At 45.9% G+C, this 14406-nt stretch overlaps 2 protein-coding genes across 5 annotated transcripts in view; both read left to right on the top strand.

Moving 5' to 3' along the window:
* Nucleotides 1-3567, top strand: part of mpp7a (MAGUK p55 scaffold protein 7a) — a 95248-nt gene extending 91681 nt beyond the window's left edge. The window contains exon 16 of the mRNA XM_076998479.1: nt 2105-3567. Within this exon, the coding sequence (XP_076854594.1) occupies nt 2105-2284 (180 nt within the window). The 3' untranslated portion in view covers nt 2285-3567. The remainder of the gene's footprint in view (nt 1-2104) is intronic.
* A 9764-nt stretch (nt 3568-13331) lies between these two features.
* The window catches only part of odad2 (outer dynein arm docking complex subunit 2), a 52241-nt gene continuing 51166 nt past the window's right edge, over nt 13332-14406 (top strand). Inside the window, exons 1-2 of one of the 4 annotated variants that reach the window (XM_076999969.1) lie at nt 13792-13996; nt 14118-14357. In XM_076999969.1, the coding sequence (XP_076856084.1) occupies nt 14134-14357 (224 nt within the window). In that variant the 5' untranslated portion in view covers nt 13792-13996; nt 14118-14133. Of the gene's footprint in view, nt 13429-13791; nt 14001-14117; nt 14358-14406 lie in introns of those variants that run through there. The other 3 variants (XM_076999968.1, XM_076999970.1, XM_076999971.1) reach the window with 3 other exon arrangements.

Raw genomic sequence — 14406 nt, 5'->3', positions numbered from 1 at the left:
TGTAGTGTTGAGGGGAGAGGAGGGTTAGATGAAGTGTTGAGGGGAGAGGAGGGTTAGAAGTAGTTAGATGTAGTGTTGAGGGGAGAGGAGGGTTAGATGAAGTGTTGAGGGGAGAGGAGGGTTAGATGAAGTGTTGAGGGTTAGATGAAGTGTTGAGGGGAGAGGAGGGTTAGATGAAGTGTTGAGGGGAGAGGAGGGTTAGAAGTAGTTAGATGAAGTGTTGAGGGGAGAGGAGGGTTAGATGAAGTGTTGAGGGGAGAGGAGGGTTAGATGTAGTTAGATGTAGTGTTGAGGGGAGAGGAGGGTTAGATGTAGTGTTGAGGGGAGAGGAGGGTTAGATGTAGTGTTGAGGGGAGAGGAGGGTTAGATGTAGTGTTGAGGGGAGTGGAGGGTTAGATGAATTGTTGAGGGGAGAGGAGGGTTAGATGAAGTGTTGAGGGGAGAGGAGGGTTAGATGTAGTGTTGAGGGGAGAGGAGGGTTAGATGAAGTGTTGAGGGGAGAGGAGGGTTAGAAGTAGTTAGATGTAGTGTTGAGGGGAGAGGAGGGTTAGATGAAGTGTTGAGGGGAGAGGAGGGTTAGATGAAGTGTTGAGGGGAGAGGAGGGTTAGATGAAGTGTTGAGGGGAGAGGAGGGTTAGAAGTAGTTAGATGAAGTGTTGAGGGGAGAGGAGGGTTAGATGTAGTTAGATGTAGTGTTGAGGGGAGAGGAGGGTTAGATGTAGTGTTGAGGGGAGAGGAGGGTTAGATTTAGTGTTGAGGGGAGTGGAGGGTTAGATGTAGTGTTGAGGGGAGTGGAGGGTTAGATGTAGTGTTGAGGGGAGTGGAGGGTTAGATGTAGTGTTGAGGGGAGAGGAGGGTTAGATGTAGTGTTGAGGGGAGAGGAGGGTTAGATGTAGTTAGATGAAGTGTTGAGGGGAGTGGAGGGTTAGATGTAGTGTTGAGGGGAGAGGAGGGTTAGATGTAGTTAGATGTAGTGTTGAGGGGAGAGGAGGGTTAGATGTAGTGTTGAGGGGAGAGGAGGAACTGTTAAGCTGTAGTCTTTTTCTTGCTGCTCCGTTCTCCAAACGGCCCGACTGTCTGTCTGAATGTCCTCCATCTGTTCTCCCCACTGCTCTTTACTCCGTTGGCAGAACACCGCCCCATATCTCTCGCTCATCCGTGGCTACTGAGTTTTTGTCCGGTTAAAAACCCCATTCTAAATCAGTAAAGCCGCACTAACCATGCCACGTTCTCTAAGATTAGCGATACGGCCTCTCCTAAGCACTAAAGCAGCACCCGCAAGCCCAGTGAGGTTTAGGACCTTGTCGCCTAGGATGCAGTCCAAAGACACACACTTCTCAGAGGAAATGTGCATAGCTGTGACAGCCCGATAGCAGGTGCATGTAGGTGAGAGGTCCGGGAATTTGTCTTCACTTTCAGTGCTGGTCATCTGACTGGGCAGCTCCTTGGGAGGTTGATACTGAATATGGTGTGTTTGATTACAGCAAACACTGTGAATGTTCAGAGCATTTCACTGGAAGCCAACGCGTTAAGCTGTGTAGTCGTAAAGTATGTGCAGCAGTGTTCTCTGCCTGTGTCTGTGACTCACTGTTATTCCAGAGGATGGTGTATGTGTGTGTGTGTGTGTGTGTGTATGTGCGTGTGTGTAGGTCAGTGATTGTCTGGTGTGGTTATGAGTGTGTCCGGCGGTCATGTGTGTGTCTGTGTAAACCCGTGGTAAGCCCTATCACTTCTCAGCACCGTTGATTTCTTCTGCTTCAGATCCAGACCTCAGACTATAACAGGACTGCCTACCACTTCACTAAAACATTAAGTATCACTGTTATCCTTTATAGATGTCTAGTAGATATTTTCTGCATTTTTGCCTTTTAAGCAACTTCTACTTAGGATGAAAAAGTATAGCTTTCTTTATGGACTCTGGATTGGAGGGAGTTCATTAAAATTCTTTGGTTGGAGGTGGTTCTGTCTGTCCCAGACTCTGAGAATGGCATTTGATTATTTTCATTTGATTCTTTGCCGACATATCTCAAGTTAATGTGAAGACTCCCGTGTTCTTTAACGGATTTATAAATGTTTGGGGTGGATTTGTTTTGTTTCTTCCCAGGAGGAGGACTTCCAGGAGATGATCAGCACAGCTCAGCAGATGGAGAACCAGTACGGTCACCTCTATGACAAAGTTATCATCAACAACGACCTATCGGCTGCCTTCGGTGAGCTCAAGGCTGCGCTGTGGAAGGTCGAAACAGAGATGTATTGGGTCCCTGTGAGCTGGATGCAGTCCTAAAGGAAGACCAGGGGAAAACCCAAGGACAGGGATCCAACATAAAAGAAGAGAAATCGGACAGAAAGGGAAGAATGTTGTGGACTCAGGATGTTGACTCAGCATTTACTCTGCCTAAATATGGTGGCGGGGATGGCTTGTGCTATTTTAACAGGTCTCTGATAGGGGGTTCTGGCTCCCTGCAACACTAAAAGAAGGAATTATGGTTTTGTGTTTGTACTTGGCCAACATAGCTGGACTGGACTATCTAATTACACTCAGATGTCGTCAGGTATTGTTTAGCAGTTGCTGTGGGTCTGGTGGGTCTGGGTGTGTGTGTGTGTGTGGGTCTGGGTGTGTGTGTGTGTGTGTGTGTGTGTGTGTGTGGGTGTGCTGCCAGTCAAGTGGTTGGGTGGCACTGTCTGCTCTGCAGTTTAATTTTAACGCTAGTTTATAGAAACCAAAGTGATGATTATTTTTTTGTGATCAGTGTACATGTTTTGTAATGAAGCTTTGGAAAAGTTGAGATGTTTTTGTCTTTCGAGTCTTAAACTGTTTTCACTGGGTGATGCTTTTATAAGCACTTGGTGCCCCTGTGACTGGTATACTGCAGAGTTATCGTCATATCACTTAGCTAATATGACACTGACAATACATTTAGAATGCAGAATTTTGATGAATTATTTCCAGGGCTTCCTATGTAGTTATATTTAATTAGAAAATTAATATATTTTAATATTATTCAGGGATTTATCTACTTTTTTTATACACATAAACGATGCCCTAACTGCCCATGTTCTCTTAGCAGCTTAGAGCGGACGGGGGGTAGGTTGCATGGTGATACCCATAATGCCTTGCTGAATGTCCCTAGAGAATCAGGCACCATTGCCAGCTCTCAGGAGACGGGGTCTTAGAATCACATTCACCCTGGCTGGGGCAGTTCCACGCAAGACAGATAAAGGTGAGCTTGCATGTCTCACGACTGGAAAACCAGTCACATCACCATGTACAGCTCAGAAATCTAGACAGTCACATTCACTCTCAAAATAGTGTCTCCTTAACCACCACTGTTGTGTATGTAGTATTTGTTTTTATTTGTTTTTTATCTAATTTTTTTTTATCCTCCATTTTCTCATTAAGATCCAAGTTGCACCTGTATTCAATAAATGATTTGGGTGAAACATTCCTGTTTAATATTTTCTGTACCATGCCCTGCAGTCTGGATTCAAGCCTGTTCCACTGACTGTTGCATCCATAAAGCACAATGCAGCAACTATGTGATGAATAAACAGATAAACAGAAGGTCATTCTGTTAGTCTGATCTCCCATGTGTTGGTCTCAAACAATAATTCATGCTCAATTCTTGTATTATTTTGATTATTCTCCTTTAGTTGTTTTCCTATTGACTACGAGTTATTGCTCATGACCCTATAGTGCCTATCGAACTAGAGCTTAAAACACGTATACCATCAACGAGATGTTCTGCATTGCAAAGCAGGGGGACTGAGCAGGGGGATAAATGCTTAAGCAGGAAGAGTCGTGGGTATGTGGTGGTGGTGGTGGTGGTGGGGGTCCTTGTGTGTGTGCGCATGCATGCGCATACAGTGGGGAAAATAAGTATTTAGTCAGTCACCAATTGTGCAAGTTCTCCCACTTAAAAAGATGAGAGGCCTGTAATTGACATCATAGGTAGACCTCAACTATGAGAGACAAAATGTGAAAAAAATTGAGAAAATCATTCAGCCTGCCAGGCATACAGTATAAACAAGGGCCAAAAGAGAGCAGGATGAGCTGGTGTGGGAGAGGGAGCAGGATGGAGCAGGAGGGAGCAGGAGTGAGTGACAGGTTTGTCTTACCTCCCAGCCACTGAATCTGCTCATCTCACGAGTTCTTTGTGCTTTGTAATCCCACATCGTCCTTGGGTCAGTACAGGCAGTCTTGAGCCACCAGACTGAGTGAGTCAACGGTGTCCGGACGGTTCATCCGCAGAGCCAGCGTGGTTCACTCTCCCTCTACACCCCCCCCCCCCCCCCCCCCCCCCCAAAAAAAGTGCTTTTTAAGTTGTCTCTGACATTTAAAGGGTTTGTCCCGATGATGAGTTTCTTAAGACTTCAGTGCTCTGACCAGCATGAGCAGGCCAGGGTGACCTGCAGGATTCTGGTTAAGCGGTGAACGCCAGGCAGTTGACGTACAGAGCACTGTGGGATTGTATGAATGGAATGTTTTGATCTGTGTATGTAATGCAGAAGGGAAGCTGGGCTCATATGCAGTCTTTTGTGTGTGTGTGTGTGTGTGTGTGTGTGTGTGTGTGTGTGTGTGTGTGTGTGTGTGTGTGTGTACAGACAGACATGGCTCTTTGGGGAGTAAGTGTTGCGTCAGCCTCTTTGGGGGCTTCATCCGTAGTGGGCAGAATGGCAATGCGTGTTTCCAGATTCAGTTTCTCCCACACTGCCACCAGTAATCTGCAGGACCTGGAGAGACGCCTCCGGCAGGCCGCACACGCAGCCTCCTCTGGGCTGAAGGACTCCTTCACTCTCGCCTCACTTCTCTTTTTATATCTCCCTCTCTCTCCCTCAATCTTGTCTTATTTTATTTATTTTTTTTGCAGCTACTTATTTTTGTATCCCAGATTACAGGAGTAAGGATGTGTATCAGTGTTGCTGATTTAAGATAATATACAGTGGGTTTCTTTTTGTCTGTACCTTGTCCACAGGATGACATCACCACCAAGGTACTTGATCCTAATCACGGCTTCCCAGTTTAAGGCGACGGCACGCTGGGTCAGGGAGGCAGACGCTGAAAGCGGAGAGAGCTCTTCCAGTCAGCCTTTCAGCAACCTCAGAAGCCACCCGGCAGAATGCTGGCTGCTTTCATCATGCCTCTAATGTTTCTCCGTCCTGCAAATGGGTTGATGGGACATAACCTTCTTCTATCTGTCTGTCTGTCTGTCTGTCTCTGTGTCTGTCCCTGCCTCTTCTGTCCGTTTTCTTTCCTCTGTGTAAATCTTCCCAATAAAGCGCTGCTTCATATGAGTTTCCTGGACTCTGAGCCCTGAGACAGGGCCAAGACAGTAACCATGTGGGAGATCGCCCAGCGAAACTCCCTGGAGCTTCTGTGTCTTGTCCCTGCAGCCCTCTGGAAGCCATTATGAAGCTAATTTTAACTGGGAGTCTGTACTGATACACTGGGAGTCTGTACTGATACACTGGGAGTCTGTACTGATACACTGGGAGTCTGTACTGATACACTGGGAGTCTGTACTGATATACTGGGAGTCTGTACTGATACACGCTCCCAATAGTTCTGATTTAAAAGCCGGCACGAGCCTCCCTCAAACTCCGATTCCCCTGCCGTGGTGGTGATCCCACTGTCGTCTGAAGCAGCGGATGTGTTCTGCAGAGAAGAGCTGGGGGTGGTTGTGTAGGTGATCAGTGGGGGGGGGGGGGGGCTGATACTTCACCAGAAGAGACTCCCTTAGAGAGAGAGACATTTGTAATATTGGCTCACGCATCCCTTTTCTTTCTCCAAACAAGTCTTAGCAGACATCGATTTTTTTTCTCTCCATCCCACACTCATGCATCTCTGTCAGACTCGTTTATTTCTCCATTTGTCTCAGCCACTGATTCTGCTGTTCTTGTTATCCCATGTTCTCCTTTGCATGGTCCGATACCGGAAGCCTTGAGCCACTGGACTGCTCAGGACGGCCACTCTGCTTTTCTCACTGGACCAGAGACAGGTCACCAAGGCTAAAAACATTGAGAGAAGAATGAACAATAGAACCATTTTAGAAAGAAGGTGGGTGGGGGAAAAAAGTATCCTGTTCATTAGGCCTGTGCATTAGCTCACGTCTGTGAGTCGAAAGCCTATAGACCTGCACTGCCTTGAGCTGCTCCACCCAATTAATCCCAGCATGGAGCAGAGAAATGAGGATAAGACGAAACAATCCACCTCCACCACTCCACATGGTGGCAGGGCCCTTGGCCTGTTCCCTCACACACATCTGCCTTGCACGTGTCATGAGGTGTGTGTGTTTTTGTGTGTGCATATGTGTATCTGAGATCTCAGCAGTACAAAAACAACTGAAGTTAAAAGTTCAGCGCTGTAGTGGTTTACCTCTGTGGTCATCGGTATGCCCCAGACACCTCTGACTTGCGATGTGTACAGCTGACCCAAGGTTCATGGTCTGCACTGCACAAACACAAGCACGGTCCTAGGAGAACAGATTAACAATTCTGTATAGCCCACTGACAGTATTTAGACAATATACAGTCAGTGTCGGGGGATTACATTGAAAATGTAAAGACAGCCCCCTGACAGTGTTGGAGGAACACCTTGACCAAGGCTGACTGTGCATACACTGTTCAGGGAAATCACGGAAGTCGTTTAGGGAGCAAACCGGCGAAGCTTGAGGAATGACGATGGGGGGGCTTGAGAATGTCCGGGTGACCTGCGGATGGCTATGCGAGGCAGATCTGTCCACCTCCTGTTTTCTTAAACTTTCCCTCACTGCTCTCCGAGGAGCCTTTCACCCTCCACATGGGCAATGCTAATTACCTGGCCAGAACGAGTCCACACACAGCGGGACATAGGGGGCGGGGCTGGGGTTGGGATGGGGCGGGGCTGGGGTTGGGATGGGGCGGGGGCAGTTACTACTCATGTTTGTAGGTGTTCTCCAGAGTATTTGTTACCTTTCAGTCTTTTGCTTTCTCTATTTGTCAGTCCTGAAGCATTTTTTTATGTGGCACCCACACTGAGGCAACTTCATGTTTGTATTGTTAGCATGAGAATATCCTTCATCAGATCCTTGCCTGTGTTCTTTTAGGTGTTTTTTTGGTGTTTTTCTAAAATGAGCGAGTTCCCCCTCTGAACTATAAGCCAATATATTACAACTTTGAGTTGAAATATGTGTGGATAGCATCTTATCGTCATCTGTATGTTTTGGCTTCACATGTGTTGTGTGTGTTTGAAAATAAAACAAAAACAAAGCTCAAAGCTGACCCCCAGAGCCAGTCACAGAGGTAACACACACACATACACACATACTTAAGGTACACTGCTAGTTAGCTGTGACTGGGTATCATCAAAGTTTGACATGACCAGAGGAAATAATGACACACTGTCAGCTGTGATCAACCAACAACCACACACACACACTGAGCACTCGCCAGAAGCTTGTACACACACGTGGTTCGTACTTTCCACATTTTTGACAAAGCACACAACTCGAACAAAATTGGCCACCTTGGCCTCATAGGAGTCAGTGGCGCCGTGTTCTATAGAGGTGTTTGGGTCAGCCTGGCGTGTGTGTGTGTGTGTTTGAGAGAGAGACAGAGAGGGAGACTGAGAGTGATCAGACAGCAATAATCTGGCTGGTTCACCACAGAATGATTAAACGAAACCTTCTCTTGATTGCGTTATGACATCCTGGCAGGTTGTTTCTATACAAGCCTCAGTAGTACCAGATCTCTCTGTTTGTTCCTATAGAAGTCTCAGCAGTACCAGATCTCTCTGTCTGTTCCTATAGAAGCCTCAGCAGTACCAGATCTCTCTGTCACTTCCTATAGAAGACTCAGCAGTACCAGATATCTCTGTCTGTTCCTATAGAAGACTCAGCAGTACCAGCTCTCTCTGTTTGTTTCTATACAAGTCTCAGCAGTACCAGATCTCTCTGTCTGTTCCTATAGAAGTCTCAGCAGTACCAGCTCTCTCTGTCTGTTCCTATAGAAGTCTCAGCAGTATCAGATCTCTCTGTCTGTTCCTATAGAAGACTCAGCAGTACCAGATCTCTCGGTTTGTTCCTATAGAAGACTCAGCAGTACCAGATCTCTCTGTTTGTTCCTATAGAAGACTCGGCTTTAGCAGATCTCTCAGATTGTTCATATAGAAGCTGCAACTGTAGCAGATCTCTGTTTGAGAAGACTCTGATGTAGCAGATCTCTCCCTCACAGTCTACATTTCCAACACTTAAAAGGGGAGTGGGAAAGGTGGAGAAGAGGAGCATATGTATGTGTGTGTGTGTGTATTGGGTCATGTCCCTTTATGAGCTGACATAACGCATAGTAAAACGCACACTCTGCTGTAGCGATTGTGGGCTGTGTTGGGCAGACCCCTGGTTGACTGGGAATCTGTCCCAAAGAAGTACAGATCCACAGGTTTAAAAAAACCACATAAAAACCTCATCTGTGTTTAGATATTTACCCAGAATTTCATGAAGGTCTGGCCTGAAGGTTGCATAATTCTGGTGGTTAGAGCAACAGTGTGTAATTGATCTCCCTTCTGGCCAAATACATGGGGAACCAGTCTTCTTGCTCCATACATATGAGAAAAGAGTGGAAGATGCTCTAATGGCCGATGCCATTGAGACATTTTCAGTAATGAAAAATGATGCACCCTGGAAAGTGAGCAGAGAAGAACCTAGCATATTAGAAGAAATCAGATGATCTGTGTTCAGAGGCTGAAAATTGAGTGCCCTGCATCAGCTGGGATGGGTTAGAAAATGCATTAAATTCAAATACCAGTAACCACTGTCCACAAGTCTTCACTGTGTATTTTCAGGAAAAGAGTTCAGTTTGGTCTAGATTGGTTGCACTTTGGTTCAAAGTTAGTACTCTCTGGAAAGCCTGTGAATTCATTGCTTCCCTTCAGGCTTCAGGAGGCTTCTAGAGATCCAACAAATCCCCACAGCACCCAGCTGGTCACCCTGTGAGTCCTGCTGTCAGCGTTGGGGCATGCAGCCTCTGTGAGGACCCTCTGCTAGTAGCTGCCGAGCGTTTGGACACGGGGCCTGCTTTGATCACGCTGCTACTCTTAGTGAATGCTGTGGTGTTTGTGAGCTCAGGAAACTCCAGGAATGTCTCATGTAACTCTAAGTGCTTTTCCATGGTGTCACAGCCTGATATCACCGTTACACATCTCTTCTCTCCCTCCTCTCACATGCTTCTCTCGTTCTGCCTTCCTTGTGCACACGCACACACAAAAACACAACCATCTTTGTCCTGTAAGGTATGCTGGTGCCGATGGTGGCCCATTAGTATAGGTCATCCCAATGGACAGCATTTCCAGCCACAGATTCATCCCAGTTTTAGGCCAAATTACACTATTAGTAGGACATCTCACTCCAGTGTTGTTTAGACTTTAGCTAGATTCGACCTGGACACAGAATACCAGCTGTAAACCAGTATAAAGTCAAAACCAGTGAAAGTAAAAAGTACTGCACCACATGGCAGTCAGTCAGACGCGCACATCTGCATGTGTTCATCCATGGGAAGAAAAGGAGGGAGTGAGAGAGCAAACCTGTGATGTCTGCCTGCAAAGATTATAAAACAAAAGTCAAATTGTATTAAAACCCCTGACACGTTAGTGCCATGGACCGCGCCAAACCGAGACCGCCTCCCCTAGCCGCACGCTCAAAATAATAATTACATGGAGCAGGAGAGGAAAGAGAGTTAAGATCTGTGTTTTAACTCAAACATGTTGAATGGCTTTGAAATAGTAGAAGCAGTGGCTATCACCAGGAAAGTCGAGTGTGTGGGTGGAAGACAGGCCACTGGGGTACCAGCCAGATGCAGTGTGAATTAAGGCCATGGAGAATTGAGGTGTACTGCACACACCCAAGGGGAAAAGAACGCATTAAAAAGTGGACACACCTGAAGAAAGTCTCTTTTGTGTGTGCATGTGTGTGTGTGTGTGTGTGTGTGTCTTATAATATTTTACACCAAACATATAGGCAAGTGGTTTTGCATTTAGTGAGTGCACTAGTTTTACAGGGCTGGTCTATTTAAGTCTTTATGATGTCAAATTTGGCTGGTAATATGGAAAACTTGGTCATATAATCACATTTTGGATGCTGTGAAATGCTGTTTTTTCCTGCTAAGTGGCAGTGTGAAATATGTAAAAATAGCCCAGTGGACATTTTAGACTTGAGTCTTTCAATGGTTGGAAATATTCAATTTAATGATGATATGATTGTCTCAAATACATGACTTGAGCTTGTGGCCTGCATGATCCATCTGTTTCCATATCTACAAGCATATATGGTGTAAGTTTCAGTTGGTTTAGCAAGAGGACCGGAGCAAGAAAAAACAGGCAATTTCAAGGAAAAAAGAAGAGAGCTAAACAAACAAACAGAGAAAGTCTAATATATGCCTCTAATATATGCTGTCAGAAAGAACCATTATTGGGTTTTCCATAAATCCATATATTCATAAATCTCTTTTTTAACATCTGAATTTGACAGTCAGTTTTCTGCTCCAAAGAAAGCTCAAGCTTCAAACACGCACACTAAAGCCACAATGACAGGGTTACCTCTGTGAGAGAGCCATGTTGTGATGCACCTCGTTACAGAGCAAACAATTTCAGTTGTATCTGATGATGTTTTCAACACTGCAGGATGTGTTGGTATAGAAATAATCGACATTAATGCCTTGGGTTTGTAGCATGGGGCCCTGATGAACAGTGAATGGCCTATCACTATGTGCAGTGATTATTGCTTGGTTTTGAGTACGCAATTCTGAAGTTAAACACTTGTGTTTACACAAGACATAAAAGTTGGAACCTTTTTTAAAATGACAAACCTGAGCAAAAATGAGCATGATTCATGCAGCTGGAGCAAATCCTCACATTCAATCTAGTTTATTGTTCCCAACTCCACACACAGCTTACTGCACTGTATATCAACTTAGATGTATCAAACCAGGGGTGTATATTGTTTTTAAATGTACAGAGAAGTGTATAATTTTGGTTATGTGAAAACAACAGGTGCAAAATCGACTTGGCCATCTTGGAATTAAAAGCAATGAATTGCACTCTCCAAATTTTAGTGCCGTTTTACTGCCAGCTATTGCAATAAGAATCAATATCATAAATTACAGCCTGCCTGCTTAAACAGCCACTGCTTCAGGTATTGACAGTGAAGTCCAGACGGAGGGAAGGTTCATGTTAAAGGAAGATGATGTGCGTATGCAGCAGCCGTGAAAGCCATCACTTAATGCTTCATAAACACACGGATGCTCAGAGGCCTGCTTTTGTCTGCTGTGGAATATTAAGTGTGGTTTTCTTTGGCACCCGTGTGTGTGTGTGTGTGTGTGTGTGTGTGTGTGTGTGTGTGTGTGTGTGTGTGTGTGTGTGTGTGTGTGTGCGCGCGCATAGGCCTGTCTGGCCCATCAGACCTATGCTTGAGCATTTTCACATACTCACCCGTCCCTGTATAACTGCCTAGACAAATATTCCATAAAATGGATTTGTTTGATTTCTTCAAATGTTGTAGCCATTATCATTATTGTGAAAGCCTTAAAATCCATTATAGCCCAGAAATCCATCAGAGGGTGCACTAGATGGGCAGTGTTCTGCTGAAAGGAATCGTGAGGTCATCAGCTATCTTGTTCACTGATCTTACATCGTCACTCTCCTAACCGAGTTATTAAAATATGTCTGCATACAACAACAGGAAGTCCTCTGCACTCTTTAAAAGACCCAACATTCCCTTTGTGTTTATTCATACTCTGCCCTGTTTCACACTCAGAGTTTTTACAAGACTCTTTTTACAAGTGCCTCAGCCTTGAGTCAGGCATTCTCTGTGTAACCATACTGGCTCAGGTATTCTCTGCGTTACTCCACAGGTTCAGGCTTTCTCTGTGTAACCACACTATCCAACTGCCCTCCACTCTGTTGAACTGCACCTGGCTACTGCTTTTCAAAACGTATTTGGTTTCTGTGCTGTGCGGGTTGACGGCCCAGCCTGGCCGCCCTGCCACCAGTGCCTGTGTAACTCCAGTAGGCCATGGCACTTCATCACTCCCCACGCCTGTGTGCCTTTCTCCCTCAGCCTGACTTCCCCGTTAATGGGCTGTTTGGGGAGTGGGGAGAGGGGTGCGGACGGACGCAATCACAGCGTCCGTGCTCTGAGGAGGCCCGGCGCGTCGTAAATCTCCCACGGCGGCCCGGCGCTCCTGCTCAATCAGCGCACGCCGCTTGCCTGCGCCAGACGCCACTTCTGTTTATTATGCCGAGGGCCGAGTCGTGCGCGGAGCGGGTGGGGTGGCCATGCGGGACGGAGGGTGGGGAGGGGTGCGGCCTGCAGGTGCTTCTGACCACAGGCTCAATGTGTTTATGTTTGGAGGAAGCACTGGCGGGCCAGATCACTGCATTTAACCTCTCCCACTTAAGTAACACCAATTAGTGCTGCTAATGAGAGCGTGACAGTTATATATATATATACTTAATGCAGGGCTGATCTTTGTTCTTGGTGGTGGCTCTACCGTAGTTCAGACCAGTCCACTCTATGTATGCGGTGAGCAGAAGGAAAAAAAAAGACAGGTCATCTTTAAATGACTGCTGAGGAAAGAGGAGAGTGACAGAGCTCCAGAAACTGAGTCAGTCAGTCATTTTATGGCCACGAAGCCTTGACTATACCTCTCACTGACTCTCCCTTCCCCTCTACTGTCTTTCCAGAGACTCCTACATTTGCCAAACAGCTGCCATACAATAGGATCAACAGGACTGATTTACAGCCGCTCACTCAGCCGGGGATAAAAGAGTGGGTTTTTGCAAATCGAATGAAAACATGTCTGGACTGTATGTATAAATCATAGTCCGGGCAGACGCACACGCACATGCTGTTCTGCGGTAGCGTTCGTATCATTAGTTGTACGCTTGTGTGAACCATGGCTGTGGCTTCAAGTTTGAAATCAAGCAGTTTGCTGCAGGAGGCCAAAAACAGATATGTGCATGACTACAGATCAAAGCCCCAGGCCTACAGCAACGCTTATGCCTCTATCTGAGAGGAGGAAAAGAACAGTGCTTCCTTTAATTAAAAGGCCAGTCAATGGCTGTTTATCTGCGATGAATTTGAAGCTGGAATATACCTGTATGTATTCTTGAGCCACAGACTTTATTATGTGAATGTAAAATAGTAAATAATTTATCCTAAAATGAACGAGAGAAATTTTAAGTAAAAAATGACTTCTCAGCCTTCTGAATGAAGTCCTAAATGAGTGGCACCTGGCTATCTTAAATATAGATATTTAAATTTTGAAAAATAAAAATAAGTAAAAACATTTCCACACTATAGCCTAAGGGTCCATAAATACAAACAAATGGACCAAGTTGAAGTCTGGACAGGAGACGGTCATCGGGTATTCACTAAGCCCCTCGGCTTTACTTCACTGAACGTAAGTCCAGTAATCTAAGTCCTGCACGAGAAATGGTGAAGGATATAGCACATTTTTGAGTCTTTTCTGTTGACCAGATGTTTGTGTACAACTCTGCCAAGCCGTACAACAACAGAACAAGGAAGTTTATAAAGAGTCTTTCACATGTGTGATTTCATGGACAAGCAACCCCAGAGATAAGACAAACAGATGCCATTATGAATACGCCTTTAATCCCTTTCTTCATCTACGAAATCTTAGAACTGTATAAAAAGTAAAACCACTACAGAAAGCAAAAGATAAATGCTTTCACAACGCTTTTTAGGATGAACCATTTTGACCCTTTCTGCTCTATGTTGCTGACCGTTTCTTAGCAACCCTCAAACGCGCGTGGTTTTCAGCAGTAACCGACAACCAAACCGACCGTTGGCTAGCTGACGGAATAGCGCAGGCCAAGTCTAACGTTAGTTACGGTTGTGATTATTATATATTACATATAGTCACGGTACTGGGGTAAATCACGACGGCTTTCATTTAACGAAGGCTTCGCTTAAAGTGGATATTGCTAAACAGCCAAGTGAACTGTGCAGTAGGTACTGTCTAGTTGGCCTGGGTTGTTCACATCCGTGAGGCGCTAGAGTTATCCAGCTAACGACGTTACTCCGCTTTATACATATAGATAGCGAATAAAACGCGCCGTTCACTTTTAGGACGCTCTCCGTCGCCATGGGCGTGGCACTCGCGCGCGCGGCTCAGTGGACTAGCGCGAGCTCCGGCGCGTGCAGGCTGGAGCTGACGCGTGTGAACGAGGCGCTGCTGAGGGACGTGGTGCGCTTCGTGGAGCAGTTCAGCGCCAGACACCCCCGGGAGGCCAAGCTTGTGTTCAAGGAGCCGCTGCGGTGGAAAACGTCTTTGCGGGCTTCTGATTTCACAACAGAGTATGACATAAGGTAGCCGAGCTACCAGGAGGACTTTGTGTGTGGATGAAGTTACGCTGGG

The sequence above is a fragment of the Brachyhypopomus gauderio genome, chromosome 3 (assembly GCF_052324685.1).
Source record: "Brachyhypopomus gauderio isolate BG-103 chromosome 3, BGAUD_0.2, whole genome shotgun sequence".
NCBI lineage: Eukaryota > Metazoa > Chordata > Actinopteri > Gymnotiformes > Hypopomidae > Brachyhypopomus > Brachyhypopomus gauderio.
This window is presented reverse-complemented; position numbering and strand designations above follow the sequence as displayed.